Source organism: Pantherophis guttatus, chromosome 5 (assembly GCF_059756535.1).
Source record: "Pantherophis guttatus breed Tessera chromosome 5, ASM5975653v1, whole genome shotgun sequence".
Taxonomy (NCBI): domain Eukaryota; kingdom Metazoa; phylum Chordata; class Lepidosauria; order Squamata; family Colubridae; genus Pantherophis; species Pantherophis guttatus.
In genome coordinates this window covers 27,864,386-27,881,845 of record NC_142067.1, presented here as the reverse complement: position 1 = coordinate 27,881,845, position 17,460 = coordinate 27,864,386, and the positions used below count along the sequence as shown (strand labels likewise).

Below are 17,460 nucleotides of genomic sequence, written 5' to 3'. Positions count from 1 at the left end.
ACAAAATAAACAAAAATGGAAATAATAATGCCTGCAGAAACCAAGGAAAACCAGCAGCAGCCTTCCATCAAGTTGTGAAGTAAAATAATTGTAATATGTATTAGGAAATAATGACATTTGGGGAATTTAAAAAAATGGAGTGTGATGTTGATCATTAGCTTACAAGTGGATTAAACAATTGCACAAAAATAGATCTGCCAAGAACTCTTTTTCTGAGTACCATACAAAGTTCTCAATTCAGCAGTGATATATCAATTAGTATATTAGGGAAGGACATTCTTTTCCTCATGATCACATTATGAATGCCAAAGAGATCACCACCTCAATCAGTTTTCTCCACAAATTGGCACTTCCCAGATTACATGGGCCCATTGAACACAATGCTAGCTAGAAAGTATTTTTAAAAACACTGGATATAGTAGGACAAGCAAAACAGGTTCAGAGTAGGTTTATTTGTCCATTTGTCCATAATAACTTGAATTGGCTCTCTGAGGACTGAAGAAAGAGTCCTTCTTATTATCTGGATATGTCAAGGACTGGAAATGAATCTTCTACATGTACAGCATATGACCTTCAAGAACTGAACAGAAATGTCATCTTTGGGCTCCATTGAGTAATCTGTTCCTATCACTAATATAACCATTTCAAACTGGGAGTTTTTCACCTCTGCTCATGATCTCTGTTCACAGGAGATAATTACTGATTCTCCCTGCAGGTGTTATTTGCATTTAAAAGAAGGTGTAAGTTTGGCATTGAGTTGTACTTTGTGGCAGGCTTCCTGAGAGAAGAAAATGCATATTCATACACAATCAGAACGCAGCCATTCCTGAAGGCATGCAATTTTGCTACTTATTTGGACTGTCTGTGATTAGAGGTCAATCATATGCAACTCAGAGCTGCTTGGGAGTGACTTTCCCACATTCTGTTGCAGACAAATATTTTGGGGTTACTCGTTAATTTCGCCTACCAAATTAGAACTTTAATTACAAGACAGACGTGCAAAATTTTACTACAGATCAATGATTCACCAAAATCTGTATTGATAAGAATAGAGGAAGATGATGCCTGCTTAAACTGAAACTCTTTCAAAATCCTTCAAATTAGGAATAGGTTGACCAGAAATAGACAGTTCAGTCTAGAATTTTTTTTTCTCTGAGATAAGCTCTTTAAAAATTTGTTTCATTTTTAAATTCTGATATATTTATTTAAAAGACAAGGACAAACCAGGAAGAAGGGGAAAAAATCACCATAAAAAAGAAATGCATTATTTTAGAAGCATTGCGGAAAGAAAAACATTGGCTGTATTTTAAAATATTATCTGTATTTTGAAAGAGCAATCCAATAAAGAGTGCTGGGACATGTGAGAACATAATACTATGCTGCATTAAACATTAACTATCATAATTAAGTGCCTGCATAGAGGTTGTATGGTTTGCACTGCATTATATTGTATATACATACAATAATGAGTACCTTAGGAATGCAAGTATAAAATCTGACAAGAGCTAGTCTATTCTGCTTGCAACAAAGGACCATAAAATTAATTATTTAAGGTATCAAAGCTTTCATATTGTTCTCACAGGAGCACAATAAGTAAAGTCCATACTGTTTGATCCCACTTTATAGGCAGAATAAAAGGAGATGAATAGCAATTCAGCTAAAACCATTATAATGCAGGGACTGATTGTGGCAGGTATGAAAAAGAGGTAGATGAGGCTGAAGGCAACTTTTTAAATGAAGGGCTACTGCATTGATAGTAAGTGTTGAACCTTTGTTTCTAGCTTCTGCACTGTGCCTATTTTTTTTTAACTTTTGTAAATAGTATTTTATGAGGTGGAGCAACTAATCTTGAGAAATCTTAAAACTTGATTGACACAACAGCAAAAAGGCAAATGTATGCCATGTACACCTCTAGTTAATTAAACAATGATATATGATCCCTAAAAAGAGAGAAAGCATACCTAAGGGATAGCATTAAGGATGTATAGAATGTGATTTAATAGAGAGAAATGTAAAGATCTACATAAATATAGTGTAGAAAGTTAGCACCCACCCCTCTCCTAGGAGAATGAAATACTTTAGGAAATATTAAAAAGGCAGAATATTATATTTCCCCTAAAAGAAAAATAGAAATATTAAGGGAGACAGAAACTCAGAAGTTCAGCTCCCTGCCCCCAGCAGATATTTGATGCCCATTGAGAAGGACTGGGCCAACCTATCTACAAAACAAAAGACCTTCAGCTCCAAGGTGATGGGATTAAGACATGACCCTCCAGGACATTATAGGATTATCTAGCAGCAGGGCTCACTGCATTGCAAAATCACCTGTGGACATTACATCAGCCCAAGGTTCAACCAAACTTGCTTCAGACAAACATGACTTCACATGGGAGTCTGACTACAGCCAATAGAATACATATTCTCACACAGGAACAGGAAGCTCAAGTTCAAAGCCCAAAAGAGGGTATAAATACCTCTCACTCTCCTCTCCATGTGTTCAGCTGCCCAGGATTTCCAACCCATGTGGTCCTGTCCCTCAATAAACCATCTTTCCAATCAGCCTCCATGTTTCCAGTGTCTTTCTTCCCACTTGGAACTGAACCAGATGGATTTTTCTTCCAACAATTGGAGGGGAAAATTGGTTTGGTATGTATGAAAAGGATCTGGATCACCTTCTTGACCACAAGTTAAAATTGAGACAAATGTGTGATCCAGCTGCTTAAAAAGTAAATTCTATCTTGAGATGGATTATCATATTCATAGAATCCAAATCATGGCAATAATTCTAACAGTAACAGAGTTGGACCTTGGAGGTCAACTAGTCCAACCCCCTGCTCATGTAGGAGACCTGTACTAGAGATTTGAACTGCCAAAATTGTTCTACTCTACCCAGTTCTGATGTTATTTAGGAATGTTATTTAGGATTTTTTCTGGGCGTCATCATTTTAAAAAAAACACAATGATAAATTGGAGCAAGTTCAGAGGAAGGCTACCAAGATGGCAAGGGGTCTGGAAACCAAGCCCTATAAAGAATAGAAAAAAGACTGAGATATGTTTAGTCTACAGATAAAAGAGATGTAATAGCAGTCTTTGAACATCTGAAAACCTAACCAGAGGATATGCTCCTTTCCCCCTCCTTGGATAATAGACTAATCCCCCAAACATAACGAAATCAAAGTTCAACTAAAAAGATATCTATAAACTATAAAGGTTCTCATTGACCTTAAGTATTCAACTGCAAAGTATTCAATAATGCAGAGTTGGATTTTTTTCTGGAGTACCTACTTCTTGGAAATTCCAGATTTTAATCCGGGATAACTTGGAAAATCCACTCTTTTCTAGTCTCAGTCCACAGCTTTTCAAGAATTCTGTCCCTTGTTTCGGAAACAATCATTTCTTGTTTTTCCAGCAGAAAAAGGAAAGTGACCTAGTACATGATTGATATCTATGATATTCACTTGAGGGAAAATGTATTGGGAATGCACTCTGCACAAAACGTATATTCTGTTTAAATTATGCAGACAGCATAAGAACAACTTTTATAACAGATGTTGTCAACTGTTTTTTTATATATCAGTATTCATTATCATCATTATCACATCATCTTTTATCATATATCATTTGCTGTCATTTCTCAATTAAGTTCACCTTTACTTTTCCAGAAATGTAAATAAGCTCTACTTTTTATTTTTAATGTTTGAATTATTGCTACCATTTATGTGTAAAATGATGGTGCACTGTAAGTCAGGATTTATGCACTTTACCAGCTGCAGACCAGTAGTCAAAACAGCATTGAGCAAAATACCCATGAACAAAAATATTTGAAAGGGACTTTTGACTCAGATTGCTTGCTGTAGTGCTATGTACTGGGAAAGAACATAATATTCTTTCAAAAGCCATTACATGCAAAATAGATTTACTGCAATTTTTAAATAGGCTCAAATCACATTCTAATATGAACTGACCTCGTTCATATTTCCCAAATTACAATGAAAACTAGAAAATAATTACCCTTCTCCAAACTGTCTGATATATTTCTTCAAGTAAATACTATGAACAAAATTTCAGATATTAGAAAATCGTATGCTATGAAAATGCATATATGTGTGTAGATAGATAAATAGATAGATAGATAGATAGATAGATAGATAAATAGATAGATAGATAGATAAATAGATAGATAGATAGATAGATAGATAGATAGATAGATAGATAGATAGATAGATGATAACATACAATGATGATAACATAAATATGTATAACATACATACACACATATATACATATACACAAAGCCATGTAAAATAATGTGCGCATTTAATTGGTATGTAATTAATTTTTGTTAATGAAGTTTCTGTCATTCGTAAGATATACTTATGCAGCAGTAGGCCAAATCTATGTTGTCATGATTCAAACCCGATTTCTTTTGTATGTACATCAACATCACATACATGTAAAAAGGATGGGAATGTGGGAATTCCACATTCACCATTTTGCAGATGTTGCCTTCCTACAAGTGGATGCCCATGATCTTCAAAGCCAATAACTACCCTTCCTCCAAGTGGTGCATGCAAGGCAGCTGAGCTGACCATCTGATGGAACTACCTATTTTCCTTGATAACACCTCCCCTGCTTTTACATGGGTCACAAAAAATAAATGCTTCATTACAAACTAGAATACCATTCAGTTTGGCACTCTCTCAAAAAAACAATTCTATCTCAAACATCAATCAGAATAGAGCTAGAAGGGACATTGGAGGTCTTCTAGACCAACCCCCATCCATTGTTTCTTGTCCTGCCCTCTGGTGCTTTGAAAAATAAGTTGATCCCCTCCTCTTTGTGGCAGCCTCTCAAATATTGGAATACCCTTATCATGTGTCTGTCCGTCTGTCCCCCTCAGTCCTTCTTTTTTCTAGACTAGCCATAATCTCAACACTGGCAACAATCTAATTTCTAAGGAAAAATAAGTTACACAGTTGTGATTGACATTCCTATGAATTCAGCCTTCCTCTAGTAATTGAACAATCCCTAAAACAGGCTATTTCTAAGTATATGTTTAATGTTACACAAACAAAAATAAAGGGACAGGCATTCCTAGAGGTTAACCAAATCCTAAACCATTTGCAGCTTTACATATTAAATTTAATCCTTTGAGTTGCGGTTGATCACAGTCAACTAGTGCAGCTCATTAAGAATTAATATTAAGTGACCTTGCATTCATGAAGTACTGTAGTCTACAAGTTTGTATCTGCCTTTGGCACAGATTGAAAACTCTGAACCATCTTCAACAGCAGCTCCACACAGAGTGTGTCTCAGAAATCTAGGAGATTGTGAAGCATGGGTTACTGTGGAGAAATCATCTCTATACTGTACACCTCATAAATTCCACAATGAGAAAATGGCCTCCACTAGATGATACCACATAGACTATTTGTCATAAGACTGACAAATCTCCAGACTGCATAAATTTTTGAGTAGAGTATCCCAAAAGAAACTCCTTTTATTCAAGCAACTGAAGTTTTGCATAAACAATAGTCAATCAGAATAGAACTGGAAGGAACCTTGGAGGTCTTCTAGTCCAACCCTTGCTCAAGCAGGAGATCCTATACCATTTCAGACAAGTGACTGTCCAATCTCTTCTTTAAAACCTCCAGTGATGAAGCACTGACAACTTCTGAAGGAAAGCTGTTCTGCTGGTTAATTGCCCTCACTGTTAGAAAGTTTCTCCTTAATTCCAGGTTGCTCCTCTCCTTGATTAGTTTCCATTCATTGTTTCTTGTCCTGCCCTCTGGTGCTTTGGAAAATAAGTTGACCCCCTCCTCTTTATGGCAACTTCTTAAATACTAGAATACTCTTATCATGTCCTGAATACTCTTATCATGTTCTTTTTCTAGACTAGCCAAACCCAAATCCCTCTTCATATGTTTTAGTCTCCAGGCCTTTAATTATCTTACATGCTCTTCTTTGCACGTTTTCCAAAGTCGCAACATCTTTTTTTGTAATGTGGTGACCAAAACTGGATGCAGCATTCCAGGTGTTACGTTACTAAACATTAAAAAGTACAATTCAATTTAATGCTTGCATTTAGCCTTGAAGTAACAAGCTAGGGACTATACCACCCACCCCCCTTTTGAAAAAAAAGAAGGCAGGATAAGGATAAAGAATTAGGTAAGACAAAAATTAAAACTATTGTATATGTGTTTAATTTACAAGTATTTTTTTTTTATTTCTGACTATTTAAAAATTTCCCTCCAATATAATAAAAATTGCCATATGGAATTTTGGAAATCCAGGGCTACATTTTTCTTATTTTGTGTGTTATGGGCTAAATAATTACAAATGCATTTAACCGAGATTCAAATTAAAGCTTGGGAGGAGGCACAGGATAAGACTTTTTGAGGAGACCCAGGAATTTTGTTTTTCTTGTTATTACATACAGAAAACCGGAATGCATTGTACAACTGCAATATCTCCTTCATCCATAATGAAAATAAAAAATGGAACAGAAAAATCTCACCGTGAATTTCTTGTAAAGTTCATATGTGAGAAGAGGATTTGGCAGTTCCCTGAAGTATAACTTGCAAAGTGATCCAACACAGTGAATATCTTGTAAGTAAATTTCCCTAGTCAGGTCTGGGCATTGATCTGAGCCAAACTCTTGTCTGCAACAACAGAGAAGGGAACATAATGGGGTTAATAAATAGAATGAGATACTGTAGAAACAAAATTAATATCTTCATTTTACAAAAAAACAAAAAAACAAATAGGATTCTGATTTGGTAACAAAGATCTGATAATGTAATACTGTACGTCAGCCATGGAAAACCTCCTTGGCACCTAGAATCACCATGGAAACCTATCGTAACCTTGAGAACTACATGGATTCTGCATATTCTAGTTTCAGATACTGTAATTAGTATGGTATAAAGGCCACTTACATGAAGACAATCCATTATAAGCCACTGTTGAACTATTGGCCATTATTTCAAAATTTGGATAGGGGCAGATTCAAAAAAAGCTGCAATAGCAAATACATATGTAGAGGAAAATAAGCCTTTCAACTTTTGTACTCCACCATCACCATGTAAAAAAAGTGTTTGAAAAGGAATGAATGAAACTTCTTTGTGTGGATAAAAGACCAAGAATCCATTGCTTGACACCAATAAATCAAACAAAAGAAAAAAGAAAAAGAAAAAGAATTATAGGAGCTTTGAAAAACTAGAATTGGGAGAATTAAATAGGTTTCAAAATCCCTGAATATGATCAAGATTTCATTTGCAAACAGTGACAATTCTAATGTTTGAATAGAGTATCAACGTTTTTCCTTGCAGGTTTGAGTTCTTTTCTTATAGAGCAGGGGTCATCAACCTTTCGGACTACAGGGACCACTAAATTCATAATTTTAAATCCTGCAGACCACTAATATGATCTGCCTAATGACCGACTGGCTGGGCGTGGCTAGGTGGTCATGTGACTGGGTGGGCATGGCCAACTTGATGTCACTCACATCGAGAGACACCTCTACTCGCCCCTCCCCTCCCAGCCACTCCTCATCAGCCCGCCGGGGGCCCCAACAGGAAGCAGTTGTTGGAGCTAAGCAGCCACCATGAGAAAGAGTTGGCAAAACAGCTCAGTTCAAATTGAATCTGACCAAGAAGGAGGCTCAGCAGAAGCACCTCACTGAGGACTATGAGCATAGGGAAGCAGGGGGAAGACCTGTGGGAGTGCAAGGCCAGGTACTGGTGCCTTGAGGCTCAGCAGGCTGAGATGGTCAGCCAATTCCAGGCCATGATGCAGTCCCACTGAAACAAGGCCCTCCGGCTCTTCACCAGCAGCGGCACTTCCCTCCAGCCTTCACCCAAAGCCCCACACCAGGCGGCTGAAGCAGACCCGAAGTCAGAATTTCTGCCCCCCTCTGACCCGCACAAAAAGACCATGAAGGGGGAAACTCTCTGCAGCAACACAAACATTCATTGCATGTATCCAGCCCAGGGACCATAGTTTGAGGACCCCTGATTTAGTGCAATATAAAAAATCCAAATAATTTTTCTGTGGATCACCAAAAATTTTTCATGGACCACCAGTGGGCCATGGACCACCAGTTGGTGTCCGTTGTTATAAAGGACAATTATGAATCAGCATGGTTTAGGACCAACTCCCAAAAACTTCAGTATCTTTGCTGTTCCAGGGAAGCACTTTTACTGATGGGGTATGAGTTCAAACAACATATCAAGGATCTGGAAGCCCAACAAGATCAGTCTTGCTCTTCCTAAGAATGTTTCCTTGAGCAGTCAAACTCCTCTTTGCAAAGCAGCAAAATATTTACACCTTATAACCGTCCCCAATCTCCAAAGGGTATTAACTTTAACACACTGCAATGTACTTTCCACAGCAGTTTTGGAGGGTCAATATTTTTTTAAAAAATCCATATGAGTTGAGATTAAAACTCAACTATTAAAACTCTGCTCACATTCTACTCTACTGTACCTTCTATAAGAACTCACAAACCCATCTCATAACACCTCACCTGATAAAATACCTGGGAACCACCAGTCTTTTTTGATGTTCAGTTGCTGTTATTGGATCAATCCAATGTCTCTTTGAAGGTAGCTAAATTTTGTATCACTGTCTTCAAAATTAGACTTTGCCTACCGACAATCTACTACTAGTTGTTAATTATCTTATCTTTTTAAATTTAATTTAATTTTATTATCTTATTTTATTTTTCAATACTTATTTGTAACGCTTGTTTCTGACCATAATAAAATTACTATTACTACTGGGGGGAATATCAACATGGCATACAGCTTGCAGAATCACTTCTCCTCATTTATAACACCTGACAGGAGTTGAACACTCCAGGTTCCATTAAATTAAGCAATGTCGTTTTAGAAGATTCCAGAAATCTGTATTTTCTGTGCTGTGCCAGTCGTCTGGAACACCATTCCTCCATATGGCCTCAGCTTCACTGACTAGTAAGAGGGTGTCAAAGGTCTGGGTCTTACAACAAATTTTGGGTTAAGTGTGAACCCATTGTATTTTATACAGATATCATTCTTCCCCGATGCAGTTTTTCTTATTAGTCTTTTGTATTTTACTTTTCTACTGTTTTACTCCTCATAAGCTGTCCCACATTCATTAGTGAAGTAAACAGTCTTAGAAATTAATTAAATAAATAAACTAAATTACATTCAAATGTCTACATAGTTTGAATCACCTAGGTAACAGGTAACAGTAACAGAGTTGGAAGGGACTTTGGAGGTCAAGTCCAACCCCCTACTCACGCAGGAGACCTGTACTAGGAATTTGAACCGCTGAATTTTGAAAGCTCCCATATAATGACACTCAGGATGTTTCTGAATTTATTTTGTAGCTACCTTTCATATTCTAGTGCTATATTTTAAAATAAAAATCCAGGTCCAATCCACATACTTATATTTATAGCCCCCTCATGAAAAACAAAGTATATAAGAGGCCTAACACAGATTCATTTTTGTCACCTCAGTTTCTGAATGTTGGATGTCACACCAGAAAGCCGATAGATTCCGTCCACAATTCCATGAGTCTCAATGAACTCTGCGCAGCTCTTCAGTACTATAGGAACTACAAGAAGAAGAGAAGGTATTAAACATCATTATTAATATTTGTTACTAAAAATGACTGATGAGGAATAAGGAGTATACAGTTGTGATACAACTATAAATCAAAATAATTGCTAGATAAAAAGCAAAATAAACACCCTTTTCTAAGCATATGTATGACAGATAGAAACACGCATATGGTTCTACTTTGTAAAATGGAACAATATCTTAAATATTTTTTCTTGCCAGCTTATCTCTAGACAAAGGTCTGGGGAAAATATGGAATTTTCTTTATGATTTTTTAATATATATATATAATACAGAAATACATGAGAAGTGAAAAAATGATCTAGGTTTGACAATACACCAAAATTTAAAAATAAATAAATAAACTAACACCTGAAAGAGTGAGAAAATCTCATTTAATACAAATGCCAAATACTTACACAAAGATAAAAATTAGGGATCTAAACAAGGAGCTCAGATTCAGAGAATGAGACTGATTTTAGAAAACCCTTTTTATGTGGAAAAATGTGCATTCTGTCTCATTGCCTTCTTTTAGCCTTTTTCTGAAATATAATACTTTCTGTTTCTATAGGACAGTGTTTCTCAAATTTGCCAACTTTAAGAAGTGTGGACTTCCACTGTAGCCAGTCATGTTCATTATGGAGATCAAAGGCTTTTTAAAAAACTGATGTTTTTTATTTTGTTTTTAATTTTAACTTCTGCCTGCCTATTTATCATACATAAGGAAAATTACACGGATGCCACTTTCTTTATTATTATTCAGCAGCTTGTAGCTATAGTTACAGCAAAAATTAGGATAGTTAAAGTAACTTCAATGGATTCATTTCTCATTATTATGTTAATCAACTTATACATTTCATTTCTATACAATACACCAGAGTTTCATAAGCAAAGCAAGTTATCATATCATATTTTAAATAACAAAGTGACCACATATTTGTAAAGGAAGCTAAAACTAAACAAACAAATAATAATTTCTCACCATATTTTCCAATTTTTCTTTTTAAAAAACCATCCAATTTGTAAGAAATTATTGCTCTGAGATTTCTAAAAGATCTCATCTGTAGTTATCTCACATTGAGGAGAACAGATTTCATTTTACAAGAAAAAAGATAGTTGTAATCATGTTTTACAGTTGTGGTCTCAAACATTTATACAATTCTTTTCAGTTGTATTTCTATTTTATGGTTTCAGCATATATAAAGGGTGATAATATAGTGAAATATATTTCTAATAATTTAACTAAATAAACAAATTGTCTTACAGGAAAAAAATCAGGTCTAGCTCAAGTACAAGATATATTTCAATGGATAAATATGATTGCTTAAATAATTATCTTATTACTTTAAAATTTTACCAATTCATACAATTGTGCAAGTTTCTGCAAGTAAATTACAGTTTTCCAGAAAATGTATCATAGTTATAGATGAATTGATGCTATGAATTCATAGATGAATTTTCACATTAACAAAGATATTTACATTCATTTCCAGATTGTTCTGCCATGTTATTAAAAAAGAGCAAAAATAAAATATTGAAACTTTTAGTAACATGACTAGATTCTGGCCTTGCATGCACATGAAGGTAATCTATTATTTGTCTTATCAATATAATATTTGCAAAATGTACCTGCTGGTGCAGTACAAAAAAACCTAAGCCATAGTTTAACCTCCATTTCGGAACAAAACACAAATAGCTGCACTTATATAATACATTATTCCCTACGACAAAGTTTTTAAACCACAATGGCTATATTCATACGATATGCTACAAACAAGAAAACCACATTTTGACTAAGTGTCATGTGCATAACCTGCTATTAAACTATGATCTATAAACACTGTAATTCTCTTAGCATGCTAAACTAAAACTGAACAAGCTGCGCTCCAGCTTAATGATACATGTGAACCCACTCTACATCTTGCAGAACAGATCTATTATCATGAAGGACTTATGTGTAAAACCATACAGACAGCCTCTCACAAACAAGGTCCATGTTGTGATGCAGCCCTGCAAATACAGCTTAAAATATGAAATTGTGTGAAAAGTTTTTGTATCCATACAGCTTATGCCATATGGTTTATAACCAGTGGTGGGTTGCTCCTGGTTCACCCTGGTTCAGGCAAACTGCTGGCGGCGGAGGCGGGAGGCTCCGCCCACCCACCCAGATGACATCAAAAATGCTCTGTGCATAAGCAGAAGTGCTGCACACTCGCAAAGCAAGCATGTACACCTGCGCGCTACCGATAGCAAACCTGTAGCGCCAGGATATTTTTCACATCTTTGATAGACTAAATGAACTATATCTCAAATGTAAACCCTCTGGACATTCAGGCACCTTGATTTGTTGGTAAACTATAACTCATAGGCATCTATACATGGAAATAACAAAATCTGGAACTTGGGAATTTTTGGCATATGTTAGGATGCAAGTACATAAGCGTGGGATTTGTGTCATGGCATCACCATACAGATTTCATTATTTTGACATACTGTAATCTCAGTTTGCTGTGAATTCATGTCTAGATTCTTAAGATATGATATGATCTTCCTATTTCTGGCCTGAATAAACAATGGTGGTAGCTTAATTTTGGAAAAGATAAGATAGTTGCAATTAAGAGTTTAGAAATCCCGTTAAACATGTTCCATACAATGACAGGATATGTCTGCTCTCCATAAAACCATCCTCAGTATAATGTAGCTACCAAGAAAGCAAAATATTTCAAATTTTGAAATTTGCAAATCATCAGATTTAGGTGAACTGCTCAACAACGGGAATAAGAATTACATCTAATTGTGAAAACTATCTTCTTGTACTCAAAATATGGAAGTACAAGAAGAGAGAAAGATATGTAAAAATTGCCTGGATTTTCCAGGAAAAAATAAAATCCGCAAAACAATCTTATTCTGTTTTCTTTTGTTCTATTTTCTTCCAAAGTGGCCAGAAATACTTTTGTTTTTCTGGTTCAAAAATCAGATTGCTTAGCTTTTTTTTTTCTGCTTCTCATCCTTCAGTCATTTGATTGGCAATGAAATCTGGCATTCAACCCTCTATTTCCACCAGCATGATAATGAGCTGCTCCCCTTTTTTACAGACTATTTCCTGCTGTTCTCCCATCCTGAACTCTCTACACCAGAACATAAGAACTGCTTCTTATGACTAAAGTGCGGGTTTTGTGATGTCAAGAAACATCCACCAGACACTCATTTGACTTGTGACCAAAAATTATAAGCCTTGACCTCAAATTCCAAGGATTAAAGGGCTAGGTATCAATTTTCTGCAAACCCAAACTTCTCAATGAATTGACTGCATGAAAGCAGAAGACACAAATGTTCTTTTTCAGTAACGTCAAAATCCAGAAGTGGCTTAGCTCTCTGACTCAGTACTAGCAGGAGCTGGGTTAAGATGGTAATCATAGCACACTAAGTACTGAAAGAATTTTCTCCTAAATTTTCTGCAACAGTTCTTAGTGGAAAAGAATTACAACATTAATCTAATTGAGAGAGGGGGGTGGGAGAGAAGGAACTTATATATATTGAACTTTTGCAGTAACTTTCTTTGTTTCCAACAACATGTACAAAGTACTGAAACTTCTGAAAAAGAACTAGTTTTCTGTTCTTCGTGGGGCAGTAGACAGTAGATTTTTTTTTTAAAAAAAGGAAAGCTGTTATGTGTGAGAAAAAGAGGGGCATGGCTGAATTTCCCAATCTATTTATGTCTATAATTGAAACCATGCTGGAAGCTTAGAAGTTGGAAGAGGGAATTCGTGTCACAAAGTTTCTGCTAGTTTTGCCAGGAAGAGAAATGTCCTCGTTTTACAACCTCAATGGAAACCAGATGAGGAATAAAGGGAGAATGTAGGCCCCCAATATTACTTGAGTGAAAAAAACAACTCACAGTGAACATATTAAGACAATAAAGCTTTTTTAAAAACTGTTTTTAAAAATCCCTTAAAGTGGTAGGATGTCAAGGAAATGTTAGCCAATTGTATATATCTAGAAAAGGCTCTATTTTCTGCAGAGTTTTCCTGGTTACTTTCTGCTCTAGTCAATGTTTTGGAGATTTCGTATGACCTGCCTTCAAATTTCCCAAGCATTGGGGTTTTCACATTATCTGCTCACTTAAGCATTATTTTCATAACTTGTGCTTCAAGTAGGCAGTCTAGTTTTACTTTACCTAGTACTGAATGATTTGTTCATCTATGGTTCAAGATGGTCTTAGATGTTACAAGCAGGGAAACCATGACCTTTAGAGCATGCACCTTTATTGTCAGTGCCATTCACCCAGTGATGGGATTCTGCCAGTTCTAGGCGGTTCGGCCGAACCGTTTGTTAAATTGCTGGCTCACCCCGCCCCTTGCCCTGCCCCTCCACACCACTGGGTGAGGGGTGGGCGAGCCAGCAATTTAACAAATGGTTCAGTGTTTTTTTATAATTTTATTGGCCTCACAGCTGCTGCGGGGCTTCAAAGGGCCACCCTACAGCTGATCAGTGTTAAAAGAAAACAAATGAGTAGATCGGTGCCTGCAAATATAAATGGGTAGACCCAGTGGTGGGATTCTACTTTGGTAGAACCGGTTGTTAAGTAGTTAAGCCAGTGGTTGCCAAAGTGGGTGGTACCGCCCCCTTGGGGGCGGTGGGATGCCTTAGGGGGGCAGTAAGCGGCAAGGGGGGCAAGGGGGGCGGCAGAGGAATGCTAGAGGCAAAGCGGGGGGCGACAGGGGGGCTAAGTGGCAAGGAGGGTGACCCCCCCTTTGACCTGTGCCTCGCAGCACTTACCTCCTTGCAAGCAAACAGCAAGAAAAAAACAGCCGCATAGGTTAATTAGCATGATTAGATCGGCCTCCGACTCTCAGCTGATTCGCTCTCAGCTGTTTTGCAGACTCGTTTGCAAGCTCTTGTTTTGCAAGCTCTTTGCTTGCTGCAAAGAGTGCTGGAGCAGATTTTTTTTTTCCCTAGCTAAAAGGAAACTGAAAGTAAAACAGGCTCTGCTGCAACGTGACAAAATGAGGCAGGGAGAGAGATTTCTTTTTCTTTTTCTTTCTCCTCACCAAAAAAGGTAGGTGCAAACAATGGGAAATTTAGGGCAAAAGAGGAGAGTTCAAGTTTTTAAAACACAAAAGAAAAAAAGCTCTATTTAACTAGGGAATTGTAATAATTGAGATACTATTAATTGTATATTGTGTTGAAAGCAGAAATGGTTAAGTTGTGGTTTGGAGGAATATATGGGGGAAATTATTTGGTTTATTATTATTGGTAAATATAATTAATTGATTTGTAAGAAATTGGATTGCATGGAAATAATTGGAATATTCATGTTCATATTGATTAATATACAAAAAAGATAATTATATAACTAATTGATCTATATTAAAATGTTGAATTTGTATTAAACAACTGTATTACATAATTACATAATTAACCAATGTGAGGATGGATATAAAAATAAGACAATGGGAAGGGGTATAATATAGAATAGAAGGGAAAAATTGAATTTGATTAAGATTAGAGATGAGCATGAAGGGTAATATTGGTTTTTTAAAAAAAATAGATGAGGAATAAATATGGCAAAAAGGAAATATAGAAATTGTAAATTTAATTGAAATGACTAAACACTGTTTAAATTTGTGAACCGGCCAAATACTCTGTTCAAAGAAAATACATTGTATGTTTGTATGTGTGTTTCTAACTATTGTTATTTATTCATATTTGTTCTTTTTTATTCTTTAAAGTTTAACAATTCATTCTTTATCTTAATATCTTTATATTTGTTTGGGGTTGGCTTTCTTCCCATTCATCGTTTTTATTGTACAGCAATCTTTCTCCTCAAACCTACCACCTCTCTCTTTTCTTTCCTTCTTATTTTCTCTTCCCCCCTTCTTCTCCTCCCTACTTCCTCTTCCTTTCTCCTTCTCCTTCTCTTTTTCTCAATCTCTTACCCTCACTCCTATTCTAATTTCCCTTCCCTTCCTTCATCCCTCTCTATTGCTATATCCTTTTATACATATGGACTACTCAGAGGGCTGAAAAAGTTATTTTTGACTGGTCCTCGCACTTTTGACCAGTCCTCGAACTTACGACTGTCCTCACATTTTACGTTTCTGCCCTATCTTGTCACCATGGTGAAGAGAAGCAGTTGTGAAATGAGTGACACGGTTGTTAAGAATGCTACAATGGGCATAAATGATGACCAGTCATAAGTGCGAAGACCGGTCAAAAGTGCGAGGACTGGTCAGAAATCACTTTTTTCAGCCCTCTGGGTAGTCCTTTTGTGCACATGGACTACTCAGAGGGCTGAAAAAGTTATTTTTGACTGGTCCTCGCACTTTTGACCAGTCTTCGAACTTACGACTGTCCTCAGATTTTACGTTTTTGCCCTATCTTGTCACCATAATGAAGAGAAGCCGTTGTGAAATGAGTAACACGGTTGTTAAGAATGCCGCAACGGGCATAAATGTGAGGATGGTCATAAGTGCGAGGACAGGTCAAAAGTGTGAGGACCAATCAGAAATGACTTTTTTCAGCCCTCTGAGTAGTCCTTATGCAGATAGCCACGCCCACCGGTCACATGACCAGCTAGCCACGCCTACAGTCACATGACCAGCTAGCCACACCCACCCAGTCACATGACCAGCTAGTCACACCCACCCAGTCACATGATCACCAAGCCAAACCCCCAACTAAGCCACGCCCACACAACCTGTTGTTAAAAAAATTGAATCCCACCACTGCATTCACCTAATGTCACTTCATGCCTTGATAAATAGCATGTGGATGGCATTCAGAGGAGAGGCTTCCCATAAACAGGATTATAAACAAAATGAGAAACATTAAAACAGCTGCATCTTTTGAAAGGTTCAGAAGAAGATGCTACAGAAACCTGTTTAGCCACTTCACTTTGCTTTTTTTGGAGGGAACAATTGAACATGGAAGTTAAAGAGATACCTTTCCTCCAAGATGGCTGCAGCCCTAGATTCAGAGTGAGGCTAAACTTTCCACAATAGGAAATAGCCACAGGACTATAGTGGCCTTAAAAACAACATGAACTTCACAATAGTATCACTTATATTTACACTTCACAGCAGTATTACCTATAAGTGATACTTACAGTATAAGTTGCTCAACTGCCAAAAAGTGGCAAATAACTGATCCTGGAGTAGCATAGCATAAACACCATATGTCTTAGTGCCCCTTGTTAGACAAGATTTGTTTTTCCTTTTGGGAGACAAAATTATCTTTTTGTAAGTATCAGCAGTTTAGTACAAGAAATTTATCTTTTTTCTTATAAATATTAGTAAAACAAATTGCTTAATAAGTGACACCTATGCTTTCTTTGCTCTAAAACTGGTCACAGCTTTCTTAATAGAAGTCCATTGTAAACATTATGATGCTGTCAACTTTATTATTCATTATTTTATAATGATTCTTACCACTGAATGTACATTTTGCATACACTAGGTTGGGGGTCCTCAACCCCCAGAATGTTATTGGGCTGCAGCTTTTTGGGAACTGGGCCACTAAAGTGGCGGGTGAGTGTGCGAAACTTCATTGGTGCATTTGCGGGATTTAGGTTGTACATACAAAACCATTACCTCCCTGCCACTGAAAACAGCAAAGCCGCCAAGACTGCTAGCTGGTTTGAGGAACCAAAAAGGTTGGGGACCTCCTTCAATTCCATAGGTGACAGTGGGCACCTATGTCAACTGTCAACCATAACTGCAAAAACTCTTTCTTAGTGAACTATCAATAATACAGACTCTATCTGTATATCTTTTTTTTTAATTGACAAATGGGTTATTTTTGTCCATCATTTATTTTTGCTTAAGCACAAGTGCCATTTTAAGAAATCTTA

At 36.6% G+C, this 17,460-nt stretch overlaps 1 protein-coding gene across 1 annotated transcript in view; it reads right to left on the bottom strand.

Annotated features, from left to right (window-relative positions):
- Window positions 1-17,460, bottom strand: part of ARHGAP31 (Rho GTPase activating protein 31) — a 117,697-nt gene that overhangs the window by 33,468 nt on the left and 66,769 nt on the right. Inside the window, exons 2-3 of the mRNA XM_060686279.2 lie at window positions 9,501-9,603; window positions 6,518-6,662 (exon numbers count right to left, since the gene is read on the bottom strand). Coding sequence (XP_060542262.1) covers window positions 6,518-6,662; window positions 9,501-9,603 — 248 coding nt within the window. The remainder of the gene's footprint in view (window positions 1-6,517; window positions 6,663-9,500; window positions 9,604-17,460) is intronic.